General features: G+C 37.1%; 1 protein-coding gene across 1 annotated transcript; it reads left to right on the top strand.

The window, feature by feature from the left end:
* The first annotated feature begins 830 nt into the window (after positions 1-830).
* On the top strand, positions 831-27,630 carry OFD1 (OFD1 centriole and centriolar satellite protein). The gene is made up of 20 exons (XM_072404246.1): positions 831-906; positions 2,808-2,917; positions 4,162-4,359; positions 5,401-5,469; positions 5,567-5,597; positions 7,016-7,123; positions 7,397-7,533; positions 7,994-8,167; positions 9,215-9,321; positions 10,350-10,411; positions 11,525-11,655; positions 12,916-13,027; positions 13,892-14,473; positions 14,732-14,873; positions 16,400-16,500; positions 20,170-20,289; positions 21,212-21,351; positions 22,258-22,449; positions 23,176-23,231; positions 24,997-27,630. Exons 2-20 carry the CDS (start codon positions 2,819-2,821, stop codon positions 25,040-25,042), a joined length of 2,607 nt encoding a protein of 868 aa, XP_072260347.1. The 5' UTR covers positions 831-906; positions 2,808-2,818; the 3' UTR covers positions 25,043-27,630.

Raw genomic sequence — 27,630 nt, forward strand, 5'->3', positions numbered from 1 at the left:
GTCCTATACCTAGCTATAGGGGCTGAACCTCACAGATACCAGACGATCCTGCCAATGAAGATCACCTTATGCCGCTTCCTGTGACACTGTGCGCTCCGGAATTCAGAGCCGAGTGGTGACAACGGTGTAAGGAGGAATTTATCTCTCTCTGAGTCTTCAGAACAGGAAGTGAACAGAACTCTTTGTGGCAGGATCCTCTCCTCCTCCTGTGTCACTGTCTATCTGTCTGTCATTTCCAACCCCTATTTAATGTACATCACTGGGTAAAATGTTGGTGCTATATAAATCCTGTTTATCAATAATAATAAAGAAACATACCAAAAATATAACATTACAAATATCTGAAGCCAAACCCCAGTGAAAACGTGTTATTTGTATTAGATAGAAATAATCACGTAACACAAATGCTACCTCTCCATGACCACAATGGCTGCAGTTAGGCTTTGGTATTATACACCTTTCTCCCTGTACAGTTTCGTTAGCACTTCAATAAACTAAGATAAAACAAATTACACTGAAAACACTTCTGTACTCTTCTATACATCACTGACCCGCACACAGCCCGCTGCCCCGAATATCTCTTCACAGAAAACAGGGAAGGCCGTCGCAAGGAAGTGACGTTCTTCACCGCCCCTCCAATCAGATTCTCAACACATGACAGCGCTGTTTGGAAAAAAGAAACTTTATTCATAACGAGCACGTTCTGTATTCGAGGCTTGGAACGCGGAAAACTGCCCGCCCTGATGCTGCGAGCTAGAAACCTTGCAAATGATTGGTGGGTCGGCCCCAGACTCCTCGTTTGATTGGCTGTTAGTGAGTAGAGTAGTGTTGTCGGTTGGTAGTTGTGTGTATAGCTTGCGGTTGGCAGTGGAGACGCTGCAGTGTGTGGATGTGATTGTGCCTCAGGTAATGTGTGTGGGGATCCCGATCACTAATACATGATTGGCAGTATGGTGGGAGATGCATGCTGGCTGTTACTGGGGAATGAAAACAATAATAGAGCAGAGGATATTTTTATATTGTTTGGAATTGTTTGTTCTCCTGTGCAGGCTGTGTGTTTCATGTACTCACTCTTTAACATGTCATTGTATTTTTTCCATTATATATATATAGTTATATATTTTCACACATAGCAGACTAAGAATCATTTGAATTTGCTGCATCCTTACCTGCGATCCATTCCCTCCCCTTCTCAAGTGAATGGGAGAAGCTGAGAACCATATTTTGCAGCAGATCATGTCACTGTGCACCCGCTTGCTTGTTAGAAGATTTGCACCCCCACCATGTGTAAATCTGGTCACCCCACGTATAGTTTGCTGCCCCCGGGCACACAGCAGCAGTTTGCTGTACAGCAGGCACATCGTTTTCACCCCATGGGCCTGAGGGAGCTCTAGATATCTCCTGGTCAGGGTTTATATTCATATTGTACTCTGCCAGGCTTTACCCCCAGCGACGTAAGTTATGATCGCAGCAAGTGATGGTGCCCATAATTCTAACAGCACATCTACGCTGAGTAGGGTAAGAATTATATGAAGAGAGAATAATGGCCCAGGGTATGGTTGGGGGAAGCTGGAGACTTGTCCATGGTGAGTTGGACAATGTGAGCTCAGATTGGTTATCAAGTCAAGCTGGGGATTGGAGTTTTATTTCAAAGTAAAGCTAAAGGCTCCTATAAGATGAGATAAACAAATGCTCTGAATTCAGGAGCAGTGCAGCATAGTTACCACCGTTTTACAGAAATATGTATTTGGTGGTTGTTCTGGCAAGGAATACCAGGGATTTGCATGGGGACAAGAAGAATTCTTCAGGTATGACCGACAGGTTGATGCATGCTTTTTACAGGACATAAGGCAGGCCTGGGGTTAGAGGAAAGTTTACATGACAAAGTGAGCCCACACCTAGCACAATAAAATGTCCACTGCCTTTTTGCTTAAAGTGTGTAAGTCCCTCGGGGCCCCCCATGTGTTACGGTGGTTTTGTTGAAAAAAGAGACTGCTCCTTGGCAGAGGGTCATATTATGGGGTGCAGTGATTCACAAAAGATCCATGTGACAGCCTCTTTTTTTCTATCATTGTAATCAGTGAATTCCATGATCTCAGTTTCTGAATATTTAAACCTAAACCCTGAAGAAAGCTGTGTAATGGCCAATACATGGTGTATGGGAACTGAATGACCTGCCAAAGGATTGGTAACTGACGGCACTGAACCCACAAATACAAATGGCAGTTATTAACTGAAGAGTTTATAATCACATAACTCTTTTCATTTTATAGGAGTTCCCTGCCCTCAGATTCAACTCCTTAAAGTGGAACTACAGTTATACAAATGAAAGCCACAAACAGGAAGGATTTTATTACGGAAGATACAGTCAATGTCCCTTCTGCAATAAAACTTACCTGTCTGTTCCCAGTCTTTTTTTTTCTCGGCTGCATGCACAGCTCAGTGTAGGATGCTGGTCATACATGGGAGTCCTGTAACTCCAGCCTGGCCAATCAAGATAGCTTAAGAACCAACACCTGGAAGAAGATTAGGTGAAGCGGAACCTAAGAACTGGTTATCTATACGTTATTATTAAACTGTATTTACATAGCACCAACATAATATATATAAAAACATAAGAGGTAGGAGGGGGATACATGATATCATACCACACTTTTGCCTGTCATTTCTACTGTGTCTTACTAGAAAACTTGCCAGAACACTGGACTTATCAGTACATCATCCTGTGCTCTGATAAATGTAAGGTTCTGTATACATTTCTTAAAATGTTTTTTTTTCTAATTTAAATTATCTTTTTTTGGATTTAGGCTGATTTTGCATGATGTCTCACAGTGAAAATAAATCTTTGACTCAAGAAGAACTGCGCAGAAGACTATATCAGACATTTAAGAACAAGGGGGTTTTGGATTCATTAAAGGTAATTCTGTTCCTTTACAATACAGTGTTCCCCCCAGGCCCTTTTGGCCTTCAGTTCAGTAACCACCCAGCTGTTCTGGGGTGGTTACTGAAAGTTGGGTCACAATACAGGCTGCCACCAACCTACAATTTCTTCACACTGAGCCTAAAAAAAAATTGTGTGACTGGTATACATATATTGTGTTTGTGTGATAGGATATAACAATTTTTTTGTATGGTATGCATCTCATATGGGCTGTTGTTTTCCCCAAATTGGTCCTTTTTGTTCAGTGTGAAATTTCTGCGAGAATCAGATTGTTGTGTGCAATAAAGTGCAAGCTGGTGATATAATCTTATTATAATATACAATGTATTGTTGGCACACTATTCTGTTTGTGGCCAATCATTTAAAGTTTTGTTTGCAGACAGTTCTTCAACAAGGAGAAATAATTATCTCTCCTTAATGAAAGTTTTTTTTTTTTTTCACCTTAGTCAAAATGGCATTATGTATTATAAATCTTTGCGACGGGTATGGTGTGTTTCTAGACTTTCTTTCATTTCTGAATAATTCAATTGAAAATTTGACCAGGGGAGATAATCTTTATAAAAGCTAGTTAAAAGAAACTTGAAAATGTATATCAGTAACTTGATTCAAATATGCATATATTTTTAACAAGCCTAATTGAGTCCTAATCCGACCTCTGTAGCTGTGGGTACTGCAGAGCATTTCATCCTGAAAGATCACAGAGGAAGTGTTCAAGCTCAGCTTCCCCTACTCCATCCTTGCAGTGCTCCTGCAATGTAATTTTTCTGAGAAAACTGGGTTGCAAAGTTACAAATGAGAGAGGTAGCCGGGTGAGAGGAAGGAATGGCTTCAGGGCTGCAGTGTCCCTGTAACTACTGAGTGTGGTGGGGACTTGTTTTAAAACCTCTTTAATGCCAGGTCTTCTTTCATTTAAATGCCACTATAATATGGGCATTGAAATACATTTTCCCCTCCTTTTTCATGTGGAGAAAAAGACTTTTAGTTTGGAATACTTGTTTCCTTTTTGGTAGTAGTATTAGGTCCAATTACCTAAAGAAGAAAATAAAAATTTTGCTAAATACATTTCTATCAGTACTGCCACTAAGATCCCATTTGCTGACTTTTTTTTAATGACTTGTTTTGTATAGTAGTATAAATTTGTTTGGCTTTCCTTTTTTGGTAAGTAAATTATCTGCATGTTCATAGACATAGTTTTACACCATAAAAATTGTATTCCTTAGACACAGCTACGAAATCATCTTATTCAGGATCTGAAACATCATGGGCATAATAAAAAGGACCCCCATCCCTCAGACGTGTCCAGCGACTCTTTGATACATCAAGCATGCAATAGCCTGGTAGCAGATCATATGAGAAGATGTGGTTATGAGTACTCCCTGTCTGTCTTTTACCCGGAGTGTGGACTAGAGAAGGAAAAGGTGAGGTGCATTACTGTACATTTATATAATTAGCAGTGTGTATACTAGTTTGTTTAAAAAGGAGAATCGATTTCTGAAATCTAAGGCAATACCCTCATAATATGAAGGGTACCTGTACCTTTGAAACAAACCCACTTTTTTAATCAGATTGCCAACAAATAATACCATGTTCAAAATATGATAAATATAATGGCCATAATTCTCTATGGCCATGCTGAAACATGTGCACCATGTCACAGCGCTACCAGAATTAACTTGTTCTAGGTAGGCTGTGGCATTGTTCATTGTTGTACTGTATGAGTAACTCACAACCAACATGCGGATCTAAATGTCTCACTTCATTGGTTCCCTTTGTAAAGGCCTTGTAGAAAGGGTTTGATATGATTACAAGGGTTTGACAGATGGCATATGTAATTTTCTCTTGCTTTCTCTCTATGCATAGCTCCCTATGTACAGTTAGGACCATAAATATTTTGGACAACCTTTTTCTAATTTTGGTTCTGTACATTACCACAATTATTTTAAATGAAACAACTCAGATGCAGTTGAACTGCAGACTTTAAGCTTAAATTCAGTGGGTTGAACAAAAAGACTGCATAAAAATATGAGGAAATCTGGTTGGCTGTTGTGAAGGGGTTTCTCTTCACCATGGAAATGATTCTGCGATCATCCACCACTGTTCTTCCGTGGAGGTCCAGATCTTTTGGTGTTGCGGAGTTCACCAGTGCTTTTTCTTTCTCATGATGTACCAAACTGTAGATTTTGCCACTCCTAATATTGTAGCAATTTCTCGAATGGGTTTTTTCTTATCTTATTTTAGTATATTTTACTATTTTATCTTATTATGATTTGAAATTTTTCCTATGAATTGTTTCCTAGAGTAAAAATAATATTTTATAGTGATAGGCAGCTGTGTTTTTTCCTTGATGGCTTTCCATATTCATGTCATCTGGTTTGGTTTAACTGTACTGTTTTAGGGTTCTTTTTATTGCATTTCAGAAATTTGAATAACATTAAACCAAGTACATTTTTCTCTTTAAGGCTTTGAGTATGCATGACCTAATGCAGCTGATGAAAATCCACCCAAAATCCAGGCTATATAAATCGCTGGTAATGTCTGTTTCTTTGTATTAGTTTATATTCCATGATGTATGTTTAGTGAAACTTTCCATATTTCTAAACTGCCTCCTGTTTTTGTTCCCTACAGACATCATCCCTACAGAGTACCGATGCAAAAGGTATTCTTATTTTCTTCAGTCCCAAGAGCATATACATGTAAACAAAGAGGAACTCTCAAGCATGTTTTTCTTTCACAATTTTTTTTTTTTTTTTTAATGAACTGGCCTGCCACTAAATTAAAACCACTGACAGGTGAAGTAAATAAAACTGATTACCTTGTTACAATGGCACCTGTAATAGGGTGGGATATACAGTATAAGAGGTGAACAGTCGGTTCTTGAAGGTGATGTTTTGACAAGGACCACATTGTGATGGTTAGATGAATGGGTCAGGGAATCTCCAAAACATTGTGGGGTGATCTTGGGATGCGGCATGTTGGCTATAAGTGAATGGAGACAGCTTGCTTAGATGTTAACACATGTCCATCAAATAGGTATGATCAAAATAATTGGACCATGGAAAAAAGTGTCCTTATCTTATAAATCTAGGGGAAATACATTTGGGGAGTCAAAAATAGAAAAGGATCTGAGGGTTCCTGTTAATCATAGAATTATTAATAGCATGCAATGCCAAGCTGCAATATCTAAAGCTAGGGGGAATATGATGATATACCCTGTATAAATATATAAATGATCCATATAGAGAACTCTTCCCTAATATTTACTGTAAGATCATTACAAAGAACAAGAGGGCATTCTTTGTGTCTGGAGGAAAAGAAGTTTAAGCTCTGAATAAGGAAGGGATTCTTCACTGTAAGGTCTGTGAAAATGTGGAATCGGCTCCCTCAGGAAGTAGTTTCAGCAACTAATCTAGATTTCTTTAAGAAAAAGCTGGATGCTTTTCTAGAGGCACAGAATATAACTGGGTATTAAGGCTTTAAAGTAAAGATAACAGTGATTGTTAATCCAGGGAACATCTGATTGCCTCATGGAATCAGGAAATATTTTTTTTCCCCTGTTGAAGCAAATTGTACCAGGGGTTTTTGCCCTCTTCTGGACCAACTATGTCTTATAGGGTTTTATATCTGGGATATGTTTATTTCTCTAGCGGTTGAACTTGATGGACTTATGTCTTTTTTCAACCTGACTTACTATGTAACATATTCTTTTCTCCTGAAGAATCATGTCTTCACACATCAGAGCTGTTTTTGCAGCACAAGAAGGACACAGTATGTGTACTGATTAGTGTATATGTAAGCATTTTATACCAAAAATATGTCCGTTTACATGGTTTGCTATCATTCCATGTACTTGTTTTTTCCATGCTATGGTCAACTAGCAATGTGTGTTTCAAACAGAATAAATAAAATCTATGTAAACAGATTTATATTTCAGATAACTTCATGTCTAAAACAACATACTGATGAATTCTGCCAACAAGTACATTGTTAAAAAAATGTTGAAAAATAGATGTAACTGTACTGAGAATAGTACCTTTAGTAGGTAGTAGTAATTAACATATATTTATTTATTTGCAGGATTTCTTTTAGAAATGTTGACAGAGCTGATTGATCACCAACTAAGCAAAGATGGTAGAGATGCTGACACTCAGACGGTCACAACATCACCATATAAAGAGTCAATTGGTACAGCCATTTTCATTTCCATTTAATTTTCAATAAACTGATAATTTTGATTGAGTTTAATTCATGTATCCACCCTATATCCCTATGGATATATTCTATTGAAGAAGGTAATTTTATAACAAACTTTTTTTTTTTAGTTATCAATTGTAATGAAACAGCCAGGAAATCAATACTAATCGGTTTGAACAATGCTGTCTTCAAGTTACGCAGCTTCTTGTTCTTTGGACTATAAGGAGTACTTTTAACATTTTTAAAATATTTATATTTATTTAGTGGAGAAACTTAAATTTATTGATGAACAGTTTGATGGACTGTATCCAAAACGTCCCAAGTTTGAGTCCTTGGAAGGCAAAATGCTTGATTATCGCAGAGAAATGGAGGAACAGCTTCAGGAAGAGATGACTCAAAAGGTTAGTATTCCTAAAGTTCGTATCCTACAAGACAGGGAGACATCAGCCTATCCTTGATAACTTTCAATCACTCAACTAGATTGAAGCTGTGCAGTACATTATTTCATGTAGTTTATATTATTTATTAAATCGACTATATATATATCAGAATTTTTTTTATTAAGTCAAAGGGTACTTGTAAGAGGCTGATTTTTGCTCAAATCCTAGAATGCAATTTTAATAACACGTTATACGGTTAAAAAACCTAAAACAAGCCACAGCAATTTATTTACTTTTATTGTGACCTGCAAACCTAATTCTTAACATGATCATAACCCCTAAAACTGATCTAAAGCCAATACCATCCTGACAATAATAACTATTTTACTGCAGTCACTATAAAAAGTTAAAAAGCTTTAATGCTATAGAATCAATAGGAATGCAGCTTCTGCTATAGACTTGGCAATTACTTTTTTCACAGCTAAAACATTTCAAAGATGTTGAAATTGCAAAAATTAAACTGGAAGAGAGAGAAAAATGTCAGAAGGAGATTTCTGATTTACGGAGAGAATTGGAGAAAACTTACCAGTCCAAGATGGAGGGATTAGCAACACGAGAAAAAAATGCTATCGAGAGGCTACAAAGACAGCAGGAGGTTTGTATGAAATGATAAATGTATTTGGTGAAATGTGTTTTCATACCTTATATTTGTAACTTGCTGGGAGTTCTGTTTGTAAATAACTGGTCAGTAGCTTTAGGCTTTGTTTTCATGGGCTTCAACTTTGTTTACACTGTGTACAGTTTGCTTTAGAGGCATTTACAAGATTTCAGAAAGCTTCAAGTAACTCTCTTGAAACTTTTAAAGCAATGTTCAGCTCCAGTTTGATGTCACTGGCCATGGGGCTGGAGGTGATGTGTCTTTCATCCAGTGAAGAAAGTCCTGTTCTGTGAACAGGCCTAGGTTACCCACTTAATGACCAGAAGCCAGTGTTTCAAGAGTACTTTGGGTGAACAGTGCAGTAAACCAAGATTCATTGCAGAAAGGAGAAGGCTTTAAAATTCATAGCCGCCTTGATACAAGTAGGAGATTTAACAATATTAATGTAGTCTAATTCCCAAGATAATTGGCAGTTAACCAGTACATGCATCATTAGAAACCAGTGTGATATCCTAAACTCCTACCTGGATCCCCAACGGCTATTGAGTAGCAAAGTTTTTTGGACAATGGTATTTTCAGCACTTCCCAAGGTCAGAAAATAAACTTGTGTGAATGCTGTTATGTAAACTATTTTTGCTTATGTTTCAATGGGATGAAAAAAATATTGGAGGAAATTAGGATGCTAGTATTGTTAATGCTGATTTAGAAGGCTGTTGCTTTTCAGTCACTATCTAACTATCCTGGTCCTGCCCACTGTTTTTCAACATTGTTTAAAGCCCTACCACAGTGAGCTTTGGGGTACTTGATTAGTCAAACAGGAGCCTTTAGCTTTACTTTAAGCTGACTTTTTTTTTGAATGGACTAAAAAATGACCGGCAGTTTGGATGCATTTTTTAAATATTGCCCAAAAACAGAGTGTTTAATTTTTACCAACTATGGGTTCTTGTGCTCCACTTTCCTAACCAATGCTTCATATTTATATATTATCAATCTGTCCAGGCATTTTCAGATCTGTTGATTATCTCTACTATTTTCTATGCACAGATTGAATCCAAGGAAATATATGCTCAGAGACAAAGTCTGCTGAAGGAGATTGAGGTGGTCCGAAATCGAGAAATTGAACTGCGGCAAAGAATAGAAGCTTTTGAGCTGTAGGTTTTTTCATTTATAATATATTAATTAGTATTGGTAATATGAACTGATATTGTTGATAACATTGCTGTATATAGTATGTATTTATTTGCATTGTGAGGTATTGCACACCAAGCACCTGTTCCTACTGTAGGCTTGGTTTCTAACAGGTCAGCTCTAATTATTAGTATTAGTGTTCTAAATCACTTCTGGACATGAAAAAGATTGATTATTTGGCTGATGAAAGTGTATCCTCTCCAGCCTTGAGGGGAGGTTTAATAAATCAGGCCCAATGAAAGGGATTTCAATAATTATAATCATGAAAACATTTTATCTGAACTGTCTGGCATTTGTGTTCTAGGTACTAAGGTGTGGGGCACCGTAACCACCAATAAAAAACATATATAACTACAGCAGAATTAATTCTGTATTAAAGAATTACTGAACAAGGTCATGTTTGTCAGCTGGAGGTAAAGAGGGCTGAATGTTGTAGAAAAAAAAAAAAAAAAATAATCTCAGTAAGCTTATTATCTGCGTACTTGTTACTGGTAAGTGGTTAGTGTAACATCTAGGCAATTCGATTTTTTAGAAAGAAAAGGTCCACACTGAGAGCCTGTGTATTCATCTCGGAACAGGTTTTATTTAGGTCAAAATACATGAGCGTTTGCAGCTTTAGCGGCACATCTTGTAGCAGAGCCCTCCCATACATTAGAAGATCAGATGGTCTTCTTTTAATGTTGAGGTCATACATTTACGTGGGCTAATCTGGCTAAAATTATTATTTGAAACTTTAACCCAGCTTCCAGACTGGATGAATAAAACAGTGTTTTCCAACTGTTTAAATCCTTTTCATTGCTGCATGGCTATTGCTGGGCTGCCAGAGCTGGGTTTATACTGTACAAGGAGTATTTATTTATAGACTTAGAGCCTACTTCCCTTCTAAGCATTTTATTTGTTTTTAGATAGAGAGGGGCATGGTTAAAGCCTGTGTCCTATTTCTTTTGATGTCTGTGTCTTAATTGGGGAAATTTCCCTCACTTCCTGTCAGGACAGATGGTAGAGAAATTCCTCTTGCAGCTCATCTACAGCCGCTTTCATTTCAATATGTAGGTAACAATATGGCAACTTCTATGTAATCTGTGGGCCATTCGTATCTGGAAGCCCCCACCCCCTCTCTTCCAGAAATCTTATTTCCTACTTTTGTGAACAACTCCCTGCTTTTTCAAAAGTGTTAACTGCCATATAAACAGTGTTGCAGTGGCTTGCACCAAAGAAGTTATTTTAGTGTCATCATAAATGTGACAGGTAAATGTACAGTTTTTTCTTCAATAACATTTAATTTAAAATTGATTTTTTTTTTTTTTTTTGCAAGGGAAAATATTTTATATGGAAATAACTAGTGCTAAGGTTTAGTGTAGAAAAGATACAAGCGATATGTGTAATACAAGAAGAAAAAGACATCCATACTGCCAATATTAAAGCAGAAAATAGTTTAGGTACAGAGAATAATACACTGTCATCAAACAAAATAATACACAATCAAAACCTTAGCTATATGATTCTGCAGACAAAAAGTAAATAACAATATTAAAAGAACCAAAAAGACCAAAAATAGTAAAACAACATGATTATACACTTCAACAGTAAAAGAGACCGGTAAAATGGGAAGAAAAGAACAAGGACAGGTAAAGTTAAAAAGGAAGGGGAAAAGAAATTTGCCGTTATTGGAAATCATTTAGAGTTCTATGGTGACAGAAGGTCAGAGAGTATTATACAAAATCTCTAATCCATAGGTTGCAGGCTTTAAGGTAAAACCACGAAATATAACTCATTTGTGCCCAGGGCCTGGCATCCCTGAAAACAAGGGGGCACAAGATGAGCTATCTGCTCTGGAATAAGACACCACTTCATAAGTACCCTATAAGAGTCCTCAAGTGCTGTAACATTTTTAAGACTTTTTTAGGAAGAATTGGCTATAAAGCTTCCTGGTCTGTCCCCTCCAAAGATACAGAAAATTCCTTCTCCCAGCTCTTTCTCACAATTTTTTTTTAAATTCTGATAACTAAGACTAGAGTATTGAGATGACACTGGCAGTTGTTGGTCTATGGTGCAAGAATTAAGTTGTTAGGAAGACTTTACCAGCTGATTTGCATTGATGTTTTTAGATGTTGGAATATATCAATCACCTAAACCTAAACGTGCGTGTAATTCTTTACCTCACAGAATCATCACACCCATCAGCTGAATTCCTATCTCTTCAAGAAGACCTGAAAAGAATGGAGGCTGCTAGAAAGTTTGATCAAGATGAATTTAAAATCCAAAAAGAAATTCTCGAAAGGCAGCTAGAACTAGAAGTAAGCTTGCAGACCACAGTGAATTCAGAATGTTCCTTTGCAACAGGCTGGCAGTAGTTCCAAAATCTAAGTTAACCTAGCTACCTTGTATGGCCCACATTGTAAAGCACTTCCTATGATTTTCCACTTGGTGACTATACATGTTAATCAAGTAATTATTTTTTATACATCTTGCATAAATATTTGAATGTGTCTAGACCAGTGTTTTTCAACCGCTGTTCCGCGGCACACTAGTGTGCCTTGAGAGATCTTCGGGTGTACCGTGGGAAATTATCCAATTTCAGTTAATTGGTCCCAAAATGATTTATTTACTGCAAAAAATTTGTCTTCATTTGTCTATACCAGCGATGTATAGTGATAGGCAGAACCAAAAAAAACTCTTCCACTAGATGGCAGCAGGTAGCTAATTTACCTGTCTGACTTTTTGGTGGTGTTCCGTGGGATTTTTCTAATTGTAAAATATGTGCCGCGACTAAGAAAGGTTGGGAAACCTGGTCTAGACCATCCTTTCCCAACCAGGGTTCCATGGAATATTAGTGTTCCTCCAGAGTTTGCCAAGGGTTGCTTGAGTTATATACTACCTATCCGAAGGTGCTGCATGGTTTTGTTTCTATTATTAATATTATTACACAGTATTTATATGGGGCTATCATATTATGCAGCGCAGTACAAAGTCCATAGTCATGTCACTAGCTGTCCTTCAAAGGGGCTTACAATCTAATGTCCCTACCTCAGTCATATGTCTTTAATACAGTCTAAGGTCAATTTTGGGGGGAAGCCAATTACCCTAACTGCATGTTTTTGGAATATGGGAGGAAACCGGAGTACCCGGAGGAAACCCACGCAAACATCATGCAAACTCCATGCAGATAGTGTCCTGGTCGAGATTCAAAGCCCTCCAAAGCCCAGTGTACTTGCCTCTGAGCCACTGTGCTGTTATATCTAACAACAATTGGCACACTCAGCATCATGGTACCAGTGCCCTGTTTAGCTGTTAGGTGACATAACTGTCCACCCCCAATTACATTTTAGCAGGGGTTTTCTAAGACCTGACTTAAAGGTAGTTAAGTTGGCAGTTTAGTTCGGCAAATGGTTTCAGACTTTGGAGCATCGCTGGGCAGATGGTAGAACTGGGTGGAGTTTTTTCAGGTAAAAAAAAAAAAACAGGAGGAGATCTGCGATTGGAAGGAATTTATAAATGTATATCAAGTGTTCAACAATTTACTACTTTTCTCAACTAATGTAAATAACTCTTTACAGATGGAGCGTGGTCTAGAAATGAAGATGCAGCTATTAAATCGTGAGGAATCTTTGAAGAGATTAAACCTGCAAGTAGACCAACTGGATTTTCAACTGCGTCAGACACACCAAGGTTTGATTTTTATAAATCTATATTACTGTATTGTGATCAGTTCTTCAGTGGTTTAATAGAGAGAGGAAAGTCAATGCATGGTTTTAGGCCTATTTACTGTCACTTTATGATTCCTATACAGCTAATATAGTATCGTATATATCTATAGAAAATTTAGCTTATTGGTATATGCACTTTGTGATATTGGGACTGGTATAATATGACAAACAAAAACCAATAGATTACAATGTAAGAAAACAGTAACATTTCTAATGCAAATACAGTCTATGGCAGTGTTGTTGAGTATTTGCTGCAGTAGGACATGACTTTCCAGTGCCCTAATTCATGGCTTATTTACATGATGTCCTCATAATAGACATCTTGCATGTTTAGTTAAAATGATTTATAACTTTATAGATTGTTTGTCATAACCTAAACATGAATATGTATTTTTGCAAAGTCCTGTCTATCGCTTTCATAATGTTCAATACTACTCATCTGCTTGTGTATAGATTTCTGCTTTCCGCCTATTTTTTGAATTTGCGTTTTGACTTTTTTTTTTTCACTGTTTTTAGTAATGCAGTTTGATTTTATTTGAGTTGTGCATTCAATTTTTGTGTGCAATTTAAAAAAAACAAAACAATTTGCTCACTGTTGCCTAAATCAATTAATTGTAACTTATTTTACGTGAAAATTCAATGTAGTGAATGTGTAGTTCAATGTGGTGAATTATAATTTATTTGAATTTGAAATTTTTTTTAGGTAAGTTTGTGTTTACACACTGCTGTTCCTTAAAATGATTTGGACCTTTGCACTGATCTCTATATTCATCTGATGCAATCTTTTTAATTTGCTGTTCTGTGTGTGATTCTTTTGCTTGCACAGCTCTTGAAAATGTGTATAGCCTTCCCAAGGCAGCTCTGGCAGATCGCTCTGTGCTAGATTTCCATGCCAATAAGCATACTCATACTGATACTTATGTTGATAAGCCAGCCTTGAGAAGCCAGCATTATCTGGATTCTGTTGTTAACACAGGTGGCATTGTAAGTCCGAAACATCGCCACCTTGAAGGGACTCGTAGCAGCTCTCCAGATTCAGACTTGGAGTTTGTGGCCAACACCAGAATTCGAATTAAAGAACTTGAAAAGGAGGCAGAACTGGTAGAAGAGGATTTCCGTAATTATCAGCACAGAGTCATTCATGCTGCTGCCATTCCAAGCTACCGGCAAGCATCTGCTTTAAACACGGTGCCAAATACCCCTCAGCACAGAGTTACTTTTTTAGAAGATAATCTCACGCCTCAGGACCATATTCTCTTAAATAGGATAAAGACACAGAAATATGAAAAATTATTGCCAATCGAAGTAAAGAAGGCCACGCCACAGACAAAAAAGTCTTCTCGCAGGCTATCTTCAACCCCTGTGTCAAGAACTGAAATAAGTCACAAAGAGGAAGTTTCTTTGGAAGGTAATCTGATAAATATGTAACATTCTTCATTATAAAAATGATCAAGTTTTCTAGAAGTAAATGGTACTGTAACATTTGCATGATCAAATATCCTACATTTAGTATGTAGGATACAAAAACCCAATGTTGACTGCTACAACAACTTGAAGATATTTACTTAGTTTGTGTGTTTTATATCCAGTGTCTGATTTATATGGCTTTTTTACATAAATTTGGAATCTGATAATATTGTTGCTTGCTATCTTTCATGCATTACAGAAAATGATGGCTCCTACATTACATCCTCTCACCATAGTCCAAATCATAGACTTTCCCCCATTCCAAAAACTGAGCAGCCTCGGACCCTTCACTCAGATGTTTTGGATCATGGAATTGAGGATGAAGTTGACTCTACTTCCAGGTAAATAGTAATAAATAAAATAAACTTGCCTTCATTTTAATTGATTCCTTTACCATTACAGCTAAGAAATATAGCTAGCAAGAGACATGAGATTATCAACCAATTTTGAAATGATCTGATCTTAATCACATGTCTGTTGCAGCAGGGGATGCTCCTGGGTAAGCTATCTTTTTGAATAAAGGTGAATCTGTCTGATTGGGAGTTTCACAGATCACATATATTTTACCAAAAGGTACCCACAACTGTAACCATAGATGTTTTCTGTAAACAGTTCACAATTCTCCCAAGTCTATGGCTCCCTTATAAAAATGCTGTATAGTTTGAATCTTTGGACAGATGGGAACAGTGAAAAAGAAGAGATAATGCCTGATATTGATTATGGCTTAGCAAATGTAATAAAAGTGTAGGAGTTGTCCCATAAAAAACATCTACTTTTCTCCTATTGGCAGCTTAATTCTTTCCACTAAGGCAACTCTGTCCTTCTGTTTGGCTGCTTCTGTGTAGGCTCAGTCTTGCTCAGCTGCAGTAATACATTTTTCCTGCTATGTTACCATTCAAGCAGAGCTGAAAGCCAGCAAGTTTTAGCCTTGTTGCAAAGAACTGGACAGCAGTGGTATGACTATGAATTACTTGACTTCATAGCTTACTAATAGCTGCAAACATTTCAGCCCAACACATTTTTTGTATTTCTAGGGTTATATCTCTGAAAAATTGAATACATCCAAGACCCACATAATAGTCAAGTATACTTAAGTCCTCTCACCTGAGTAGTCTAAAGAATATTCATTTGGTACCAGTATTTCACTTTCATGGAGAGTATAAATTAAATTTTAGACAGAGGAGACAGCACAGCAGTGATAGTTTGATTTCAAACTGCTTGTCTCTATTATGAAGCCCATAGAAGGTAGTCAAGATGGTTTCGATAAATTGACCCATTCGGTTATAACTAGGCCAAGCTAATAAGCTCTGTAAATCCCCCTTTTTTGCAACAGCAGTTAGAATTAGCTTAGTAAATCTGTAAAAATGACTTGTATTTGAAATATTTACAGTGTGTGTATGTGTCATTTTTTATATTTACTAAGGAAAATTGTAATTGCTTTTTAAGTTCCTGAAAATGATTTTTTTTAAATCATTTGTTATTAGTTGGCAAATGTTTTCAGTCCTGTACCAGATCCATTCCAGGTTTACTGGATTACCTTGGTTCTCCCCTGATAGTCTATCTTCTCCAGTTTTGCTGAGTTTTATTAAATCGGGCCCATTGTGTATCAAAGCCCTGTGGGAAGGTGTAATTTGGTTATAAGTTGTATGTAAAAAGCAGCATCCTGAAGCAAATCATCAGCCATTGTTAAGCAGTATGAATGGATGAAATATAAATCTGTACATACCTTCAATCCTGCAGCTTCACACACAAAGCTTGAAGGTCAGGTTAAAGGCACATGCAATTTATACCTTTTGTTCATTCAGTGTCAGATTGTGACTAATTGTACAAAAAAATGTTTTTTTTTCTTTTATTTTTATACCTGTAGGGCTGGGCAGCCAGCTGTTGACAGTTTAGATACAAGAGACTATACAAAACCTGCAACATTGCACTCTCGGGACCTAAATTTTTCGGACTCATCGCTACAAGGTAAGAAGTCTCTAAGACAAGGATCTGCTTCTACAATGTGATGGGCACTACATGTGACCAACTCATAGAAGGATGTTGCATCAAAATAAGATTTTGAGTGGACTCTAAATGATTATGTTGCTCGGCCCAATGAAGAGTGGGATAGTAGAGACATGTTAATCTGGGCTTATCACAGAAAAGAGCTAATATAGTGGAATTTGCTAAAAAAAACATAATGCTGGTGCAATGAGAAAAGTGTCAGAACACTTGGTGCATATAGGGCCAATTGTTCATGGTGACATCTGTCAGCCAATAAAAGTGCCTACAATGGGCTCTCCAGCAGCAGAACTGGACCATGGAGAAGTGGAAAAGGGGGTGGTCTGGGTTGTTTTTTTGCTTCTTTGGGTTGTGTGGATAACCAAGTGTAGGTGTATTGTTTACTTGGGGAGGAAATGGCAACAGAATGGGCTATGGGAGGAAAGAAGGCAAGGGGGGAGGCAGTGTGACCTAAACCAGTGGTCCACAACTTTTGCGGACCACCAAATCTATGGACTCTGGAGCTGTGTGTCACTGCTAGGGAAACAAACCACCCCCCAGAGTGACGTCATGATGCCAGTACCTGTCCACTTTCAGGCTCAGACCTGCGATGGGAGACTGGGTGGGAGAGAGAACCCACCACCGCTCTGAGCCTGTGATGTCTCTGGGGGACATGGTCTGCAGCTCTGGCCGGTGTGCGCCTCTTTTCCTGACCCCGCTGGTGGGTGCACCGGCCAGAGCCGCTGCCCACCTATCAGACGGCTGGGGGGACCGGGGGTTAGGATCCTCTGACCTAAAGGATCTGCTGCTAATTTTTTAGTGCCAGATATCCCAGAACACATTCATATGTTTGGAGTATTTATATCTGAAAGGGTCAGTGCTGTTTTGGCTGCACAAGGAGGACCTACACAATATTAGCAATGTGTTTTTAATGTTTTGGCTAAACATCCCCCTGCTATGCTATGGAGATTAGGTGATGGGGATGTTTTTGCTGTCCAAATCAGAACAACCCCAGGCAAAACACTCCTCTATAGTGAAAGTACAGTCAGTAAGGGTGAACACCATAGGACAGGAACAGGATTTGCTGGATTACCAGGTAAAATACACAACAAAAACTTAAAGGTAAACTAAACCTAAACTAAAAATATCCAGGAATTAAAATATAATACATTGCCATTTTGTTTTTGTGTTTACCTTACTATATTATTGCATAATTTACATTTTTGTCAGTTTAATTTATGTTAAAGAAAGTCTATGGGATAGAAATATTTACCAAAATATTTCATATTGCAGATTATACTATGTGTGCTCGGCTCTAAAGAAACAAACCAAATGTAAACTTTATCTGACACATCCCACTTCTCTATCTCTCATTACATACAGTATATCTTGTATAACTATGATCAAATCCATGTTACTAATTTAATCCCATTTTATTTTTGTTGAAGATATAATTGTTTCCTATGGCTCTTACAGATGAATAGAAATGGTGAACCATCCTCTAGGGAGCAGCAGAGGTCTCTTCTTGTCAGTGTAGTTTGATGATATCCAGGACCACTGGACTGTATCAACACATCACTAATGTTTTATGTCAACGACCACAGTGTTCTTTTAGTACAAGGGAATGTTTTCACAATCTAATGTCCCAGAGGACGATAAACAACAATAACACAATCCTACAAACCACATTAGCTGTGCGTAATAAATTCCATTGTTTGAGGCACACAGAACTGTCAGTGCCTTACTAAAGAATGTGTTGCATGCTAATATGGTTAAAATCATTGTGTACTCCAAATTACTGGAAAATATCTGTGAAATATAATAATATTGCAGGACAGAGAACAGGAGTCAGGCTTAGGGTGTGTAATTAGTATTTGTAATTGCTCGTTTTTGAATGACCATGTCTCCAAAGGAATCCTAGGTCCCTCAAATGCATCACAGTTTTTTGGATGCAGCCTAGGGAGTTTACTTTGTTCAGATTCTTTTATTAGCATGAGTCCTATCGACACTTCCAGTGGTATTCAAATACTGATGTCTGTCTCTTTAGCATGAGGATAATAATGAGGTATATGCTATAACCTAAGATGCCTATACAGCTGCAGTGTTTGCTGAAGATCTTTAATTGTTGAGTGGAACTGCCATTGAACCATATTAAAAAAAAGGTGCCAGGACCAGCCGTTCAACTATAAAATATGCATCATATTAAACCCAACAGTCAACACATTTGCCTGTATATCGCATTACACAGTGTCACATTTTTTTGCTCTGCATTATATGGGCAGCACGGTGGCTTAGAGGTTAGCACTCTGGCCTTTCCAGCGCTAGGTCCCAGATTTGAATCCCAGCCAGGGCTCTAACTGCATGGAGTTTGCAGGTTCTCCCCGTTTTTGCGTGGGTTTTTCAAAACATGCCGTTAGGTTAATCGGCTTCCCCCAAAAAATTACCTTACAATGTACTAAGGACATATGACAAGGACATTAGTTTGTGAGTCCCTTTAAGGGACAGCTAGTGACATGACTATGGACTTTGTAAAGTGCTGCATAATATGTCGGCGCTATATAAATACTGTAAATTATTAATAATCACATAAGGAAAAGTAATAAATACTTGTGCCCCCTGTAATATATTTCTGTATATTTACACCAAAATCATCAATAATATGCAACATTCTTGTGCTTTTTATAGTTATCATGTTGCTCTATACTTGCTTGTTAGATGGTATACATAGTATTAATACTTCACTGACAGTAATTAAAATCCTGTTATACAATCATACAATTTTTAATCATTTTGCCTTTGTTTAGCTACAAGTAACTGTTGACAAAACATTCCTATCCTTGGTCAATTGAATTTTCTTTGGCATCAACCAAACAAATATCTATACCGTCATAGTATACCCTGTGGCTTGAGTTATGTTGATGTGAATGTGCTGCTTTTATACCTGAGTTAATATACAAGGTATATTGCAGAAAATTTGATATCCTTGTATAGGCCAGCTTAAGTTATTCAAGCTAAAGCTTCCAAGATGATTCAATTCTATTTAGAGGAATTAAGTCATTTCAAAAGCTTTCATCTTTGCATCTTCAATAACTTGGGTTAGCCAATAGAGGATATTCCTCAAACTTTCTGCAATAATTGATGACTAACATGGGACAACACTCTACTTATAAAGTTACTACAATAAAAAACAGGTTATTTAAATGACTGAACTTTTATCGCTCTTCTGCATTGTCCACTTTCTATTTAAACGTTTGTACCAACCAACATATGTTATATGACCACGCCTGCATACTATTGGTAGACTATGGCCAGTCTTCTCTTGTTTAATTTATTACTAGGCTTTCTCATTTCTACTGCTTAAAAGGTATTTTACAGTTCAAGTGGCAAGCAGTTCCAAAAAGTAATTTCAGCACTGGACACCTATAGGCAAAAGTATTTGCTAAACAATGTTTGGAAATCGTTCTGCCTTTCAGTCAGTGACAGCAATGTTAATGAAGAGAGAGAAAACAGAATGAATCCATTTTTCTGCTTCTATAGAATTGATCCTAACGCTGCATAGTGTGTGAACTCAGTCATTCCCAGACAGTTCTGCCAGGCTTTGAGCTAGAAGATAATGGGATCATTGTTTAACTGTCCCCCTCCTCTTTCCCTCAGACCAAGAGGACATACCAGAGCAGCTTGAAAGTGACTTGTCGCATCCATCTGAGGGCTCTGTCCATGATATTCGTGTCACTGCAGATGTGCCAGTGGCAGCTACTTCAGTACATGACTCCTGTAAGTCCTCTTCAAAATAAAGTGTTTTTTGTTTTTTTTTACATCTGCATTTTCTTCCTAGGGTTTTATGAACATTGTGTACTCTTCTAATTGCTAAGCTACCAACATTTGCCAACGCCAAGAGCAAATCAGTTTAATCAAAAAATCAATAGGCATATTTAGAAACAGCATGTCTTTTCATTGACAATAATAGGAGTATGTTGTCTTCAGCTATAGCTTCTTGAGCACATTTATAGCCAAACCCTGTGCTAGATAATGTTGATTCCATGCTGGAAATAACTACTTTATTGAAGTACAAATCGGTCATGGTAACATGGGTTTCTTTTCTCTTATAAAAAGTGTATTGTAAAAGGTATAAAGCAATATATAAACAAGTGAAGAATTATACATATCTAGCCTTGAACATGAGTTTCTTTTCAAAATCTATGTCATGTTTAATTATCATGTTGTACTTTACCAAACATCATAAAATAAGTCATAAGAAATAAACTGTATCATAGGTCCATCATTAATGTTTTGTATATCTCCACACTAGGATATCGATTGTGTTACTAAGAGACATTGTAGTCACAGTATCAATTATGTTTATAAATGGTTATTGTAATTACTGTAATAATTTGTTATTTTTTTCTGATGTTTTTATACTGGTAAAGAAACCCAGCACCAGTGAGGTTTAGAATTGGAGTTCTGTAAAATACTTTTTCACTGGATCTGTAAAAAGTGTGCAGCAAGAAAACTAAATACCAGATCTGTTTATGTGTTTTAGTTTGGTAGTATGAAATGTATTAAAAACAATGGCTTGGCATGACGGCCACATTAACAAAAGGTCCGCCATGGCAGACCCTCTCATGACAGTTTCATTTGTCTGTAATTAACAAAACCGCGACCAGTACAGCTGCATTTTGTTGTTTTTTGTATGCAGTAAGAAGTGAAGAAAAAACAGAAAATCAGAGTCATAGTGAACATGTAGAGGATATTATGCCGGAAGACCCTCAAGAGGACAAAGATGGAAATAGGAGAAGGAGTCCAGAAATCCTTGAGAAAGCCAATAACCAACAGGAGGTAATAGAGTTACTTTAGTTTACTATATAGGAGAGGTTGAAAGTTGAGCGTTTGACTCCTTTTTGTTCAACATATTAGCTTGTGAGTCTTCTTGTACACTTAATATTTTTTGGAAATACTTGGTATATTGAAATTCATGAGTTAAAGTGTATCTAAATCCAAAGCCTACAAATGCAATATGTTGCCTCCATATATAAATACTGGTTTGCTGGTAAAATGTGTCTGTAAATCATATTAGTGCTTTTACATACTAGGAAGAGCTGAAGAAAGTAGTTAAAACAAAGGTAGATGAAAGCATTGGGTAAGCATGGCAGGTAGTCCATATGCTTACAGCAATTAAATGGCTAACTGATCCACACTGTCAGCTGCCTAGAATGGAGTTTGCAGGGAACAGATTCATTTCCATCAGTTCATTGTTAACCCAACAGTGTTCTGTGGCTGTTTCAATTTCTATAGCAAAAATGACACCAGGATGTTGGCACATGAACAAGATCACACATGCCTATTTGAAATGCTCAAGTAGTGGTTTTCCCTGGTCTGAACTGATTATATGTATCCTCTTGTAGTACTTTGCATTGTGGATCCATGAGTCGGTAGTGTGTACTAATACGCTCCGCCTCATGTCTCTGTTCTAGACATCTGCAAAGAACTGCTGTATGCAATAAATATATGATGTATGCAGGGGTAGGCAGAAGAGATGGCCACCGTGGGCACTTGCGTGGGATTGCTGTACATTTTTGTCTTGGATGCCTTGGAGCCTTGTCCTGTTGCTAGATACATGCAGAACTATTTCTGCGGCTGCTTAATGAGTATTGCTCAGACTCTAAACAGATTTCCCTTACATTTTTGTGTTTATGGTTAGCAGATCCATTTTAAAACCTGTCTTGATGTGTCTGTTATTTTAAGATCTCTGTAGTAGAGTCCAAAACATCCCAAGAAGGGCAAGAAGAAGGAAACCTAAGAGTAAGGTCATCCGAGCAAGAGGATACAATGGTGAAGACTGAAGAAAAACCTGCATTGAGTGCTCCTGAAGAAGAAAATCCCCTTAACAAGTACATGCAGTTACTCCAGATTCGAGCAGAGGAGCAGCCTGACAAGGTGAGCTGCAAAAATTATCTGTATACCCCAAGAGTTTGTGCCCAGACCAGCTTGAATAGAATGCAGATAGTAGGGATCTAACAGTCCCTGAGATCCCTACCCTATCTCCGAGAGATCCTATCACATGAACTATGTTATCATACACGGGGCTACTTATCCTCTATGTGATGTTAATAAAGCTAAACTAAAAAAAAATTAATTTAAAAAAAGATTTCCTTTTTTCAGGTATTACAGTGTGCAATGAGAATAATAATTCTAGGGACAGAGCTCCTAAATACAAATTGATGAACTATAAAAGCTTTTAAACTTTTGGTACTGGCAATGGACAGACAATTTTGGGCACTGTAACTTTGTTCACATTTCACAGGCCCAGGCAGTTTTAAGGGTTAACATACTTGGTATTTATGTATTTTACAAACTCATCTTTTTATATTTTGCTACAAAAATGAGATTATATTGTGTTTGCACACTGTTTCATTCAATGGAATTTCGGCTCTCAATGCCCAAACTTTAGTTCTGTATTGTTTAAATAATGTATGGCCAGGTCACTTTAAACTACACCTGTCACCAAATCAAAGTTACCATGGGACGCTTACATACTGAGTTTTATCCGTGTGCCAGTATGATTGCCCTCTTGTACAGTAGCCTAATAAATAACCACAATAAAGTGCAACATTGATATTGATAAAACAGTGATATTTTTCTAATGTACTTTGGGGTTTTCAGGTCTCTAAGGAATCTGTGGAAGATATTTCTTTGGTTGAAAAACTTTCTAATGAAAGGTAAAATATTTAATTAAGTATACTGTTATACTAATTTGCATCCTTAATATGTTTGTAGGGCTTCTCCTAAACATTTAAAAACTCTATTTCTAGAACTCTTTTACTACTCATTTATTCTACTTGCTTCTCATTACTCTAACATAAATCATACAACATTGTAGTAAAGGCTCCTCATCCATCATGTCTCCATATTAATCCGTGGAAATCAGTTGGCTGCTATATTTGGCTTTAAATCTAAATCTGTTAATATTAGTTCTAAAACCCCAGCCATGGAAGGTCTCTGTGTAAACACATTAGACATGCACTGGGTTGCCCTCCCAGCAATCATTTTTACGTGAACAGAAATCACTGACACCTATGTATTTAGATACTCTGATACACTGACATTCATCTTTTCTTGCCGTCTGCAGCAACCACTGCATTTTGTTGGAGCTCTGTGCCACATAGAGGACACTATATTGAACACTTTATTTGTTACTACCTGAATAAAACCTAAATCTAAATTGAATTTTTTAGTGTGTGTATTCTGGTCCTCTAAGGCTAGAACTGAGGCTCCTGCTTTAGTGTAATATCTTAAAAAAAAGGTCATTGAATCAGGGGTCAAAAAATTACAAACAATACATGCTCTTCTTATATACCAGAACTGCCTGACTCAAGTTATTAGCCAAAACTTCACTATAAATTGTAAAAGGGGGATGTATTTATGGTTTCTTCAGATCCTGTATGTTTTTTATCATGCATGGGGCCTACAATCTGTTGCTCCATTATCTGTCTGACTGATCTTTCATATCTCCCTAATTTTTAAGTCTGCACTGTTAACAAAATGTAAAAGATAATTGGTTGGTATCAGAGAATACATTCTTTATTCTTTCATATCATATATAAGGCTCCTCAATTTTAAAGCAGGGCTTTAGGTAATCTGTTTGGAAGCTAAAGTTCAAAAACACTGCTCCATGGGATCACAATGTTTTAAAAAATATTGAGGAGAACTACAATAAAGTGGTTCAAATTTAAAAGTGGTTCAAATGTAAAAAAATTTCAAAGGCACTACAATTTTTTAGCCGGATCAAAAACATGGCATGGTACTATTGTATATTATGGTGGGATCAAAACCAGGTTTGAGCAACTAAAGAATATACATCAACTGAAACCAGCTATTGTAATACTGACCAAGATACCTCTGCTTAGCAGTACACTTAAAGCTTTTGATCAGTGGAATCTCCTTTAGCAACAGTAACCTCCCTTTTTCTTTTTTAATAGTGATTTTTGCAAGCTTCAACCATTTGTAATGTTTCTTTGTACACACTGCTCTCTTAAACAAAGTACATGCCATTTTTTGTTCACTTTTAGAAACACTCCAATCATTTGCAAAGCTCATTATCCTGAGCCACCAATTTCCAAAAGGGACATAAAGAAGTTCCTAATTTACCAGACCCTAATGCTTGTATCAGAATTATACAGTTTCCCTTGTGAAACTCCTTCCCCCATGGGGGAGAACCTTACTAGGCTTTTGAAATAGAGTGTATTTGTTTAGAGAGCAGATGGGCCGGAAGAGAGGTGAATGAAAAAATGTTGGTGGTTTGTCTTGTCTGTAGATCAAGATCTGACCAAATATATTCTCTGCATAGTAGAATATCATTCATTATAAAGTGATTTCTTGGATTGTAATGAGGGCTCTCTTTTTGCACATTGTGTATAAATGGTGTAATTGTGAAGCTACCCACACAGCTTTCTGCCTATTAAGATTATTTGTGTTTCTCTTCAGTATCACAGCTCATTCCATGGGAGAAGCAGATGACGATTTCTGGTAAACAGTCAGTTCCTCTCTTCGAGATAAATCCAAGTCCTTTGAATTTTCAGACTAATGGTTTGTGTGACCGATGCAGGCTCTCTGTTTGATGTGGCAGTGTTGGCAGGAGCTGATTCTTATGGCAGAAAATGTTGCATATCTTCCAGCTGAGCCTATTAACTTCTCATTCCAGCAATTAATCACTAAGAAGAAACTAGGAAATATCTTGCTATTCAATTTTAGATAAAGCCACTCTATTATAAAAGAAAAAAAAAAGAGAAAATAAAGGGGCAGCCATTGTGGACTGCCTTTTGAAAATCCTGGTTGCCTGGCTGACATGCAGACTCATGTTCTGGAGAGGTCACTGGTGGCAGGAGCCATGTTTATTATTATTTTTTTTATTAATATTTCAAATTCTTGCATTTTTAAGCAAATCTTTATAATTTTAGTATGTTTTTAATCCCACTGGCCTTGGTTCAGCTTGTATAAGGGCAGTGTGTACATCAAGTATTTGTAAAGCTTTTACCCAGCTTTGAGCATCCTTGCCTAAACCATCAGTCTTGGTTCTTATAATAACATGTAGATTATTGGATTGCCAGCCTTTCTGCCTAACCCTAGCTACTCCTTTGCACTAGCCATTAATGAATGAGAGAAGCCATTCTCCCCTGTTCCCCTGGGTTAGTGTTTAACCTATGTAATGTCTAGGATTGAGCACTTGACATGAGCTGAGGTTAGGGGGATGGAATGGCCAGGTGCCAGATAACTACAACTGTATAACCCTGTGAACCAAATCTTGAACTATGATTCAGCTCTGGATTGGGGAGGTTAAACACGGATCAAAACAGCTGTGCTGACTGTTGCTGGAAACAAACTTGTCAATGGGCTTTATTGCTTCAAATAGCTAATAATATTATTATTATACAGGATTTATATAGCGCCAACATATTATGCAGATCTGTACATTAAATATTCATAAAGATCTGTATTTATCATATTAGTTTTCTTTTAACATCTTCAGCAAAATTGCTTAGTGCTAGGTTCACACCTGTGGTGAGGTTGCAGTGTGTTTACTGCTTCCTCACCCCAGGAGCCCCTCACCCTAGAAGTAAACTCTACATGGTAATGTCCCCCAGCGGCAGCCTCATTGGGAATAAATAGGGGGGCATTGAGCGATAATAATACTGCTTTTTGCAAGAACCAGCATTGCCGTGCAAGCGTTCCAGTGACTGGCCAGCTAGGAGGAGATGCAAAGAGTCCTGCATTTTATGGGTAGGTCTGAACGCAATACTCCAAAGTTTGAAACATATTAAATGCTTTGTGTACACACATTTTTTTTATACAAGCCAAAGCTCATGTGAATAAGGGTGCCCAAATGATTAAAATGAAATGTATAAGTTGAATATAAACATTTTTGCTACACCTAGGTAAACATTTAAGCAATTGTTTATTGCTATGTAAATATATTTATTTATTAAAAGAACAGCTTGTGTGGTTTCCTTACAAACATGTTATTTATAATTCACAAGGTAAGAGTTCCATTTCTGCTTTCTGTTTGTAACAATTGTCTGTTATAAGGTGTTGTAATTTTTGCACAGGCCTACCTGAGATAAAGAGGATATTCCCTTTAGCAATAAAATAAAATTTTTGGCGTGAGATCGCTCGTAGCAATGGGGTCAGAAGACAGCAGTGAATCAGACAGTGGATTTCAAAGTTGCAGTTGAAAATCCTATAAAAGTGTGTATTCCTGCAAACCACAACAAATCCGCAGGAAAAAATTTAAAAAAAACAAATTGGAAAATAATGCATTGTCTTTGTTTCTGTGCTAGGATCCTTCGATAGTTAAGTTCAACAGTCCCTATATAAGTCAGCTAAACACATCTACAAATGCACTTGTGTTGTGTAAGGTTTTAAAGCAGTTTTCCCTAAAGGTGTTTTTAGCCTTTTTCTTTTAGTACCGTTCAAGAAAAACTAGAAATACCTATGGCTTGTGACCAGATGTGTTTAGTAGCAAAGCAATTCCCCACCTGCAGGTCCCTGCAAATTTATCTAATGCATACCTAGCTATTTCTGGTACAGATTGTGTGTGTAATGTCACCAGTTTGTGATCTATAATAGAACACTACCAGAAAATGCTGTAATTTTGTTATAAAAAATAGCTGGATATTTGTAGTTGATCTTGCAGTAAACCTTTATATTGGTAGTCAGCACAGAAGTAGCTACCTGAATTGCTGCTCCAGTGGTGGTGTCTGTTTGGTAGACAGTGGTTTAGTACCCAGTTACACCGATGGCCAAAGACAGCTCCATTAAACTAACCATATACACGTGAGTATGAAGTTATTTTATTTGTCTTCAAAATCTTATGAGAAAAATAATCCAGTGTTTTTCTGAGGTCTTACGTTGTCCTGTTAACTGCTGTTGGGTCTGACAGCATCAGAGCCAAAGAACAAAAGGGCAAATATTTAGGAGTTTGTTACATACTTTACATGTCTATGCAGTGTCATCTACTGGTGATCAACAATAAAACACAAAAGATAATTTAACAAATGACCAACTCAAAAGTGGAAAATACTTTATCCTTTTCTCTTTTAAATAAATATTTTGAAAGCAAAA

Source organism: Pyxicephalus adspersus, chromosome 1 (assembly GCF_032062135.1).
Source record: "Pyxicephalus adspersus chromosome 1, UCB_Pads_2.0, whole genome shotgun sequence".
Taxonomy (NCBI): domain Eukaryota; kingdom Metazoa; phylum Chordata; class Amphibia; order Anura; family Pyxicephalidae; genus Pyxicephalus; species Pyxicephalus adspersus.

Bases quoted from the DNA above. Each gene is read 5' to 3' on its own strand.
- OFD1 (XM_072404246.1), top strand. From the start codon at position 2,819: ATGATGTCTCACAGTGAAAATAAATCTTTGACTCAAGAAGAACTGCGC. The intron at 7,534-7,993 runs GTTAGTATTCCT...CTTTTTTCACAG, and splicing joins AGGAAGAGATGACTCAAAAG to CTAAAACATTTCAAAGATGT. The intron at 13,028-13,891 runs GTTTGATTTTTA...TTGCTTGCACAG, and splicing joins ACTGCGTCAGACACACCAAG to CTCTTGAAAATGTGTATAGC.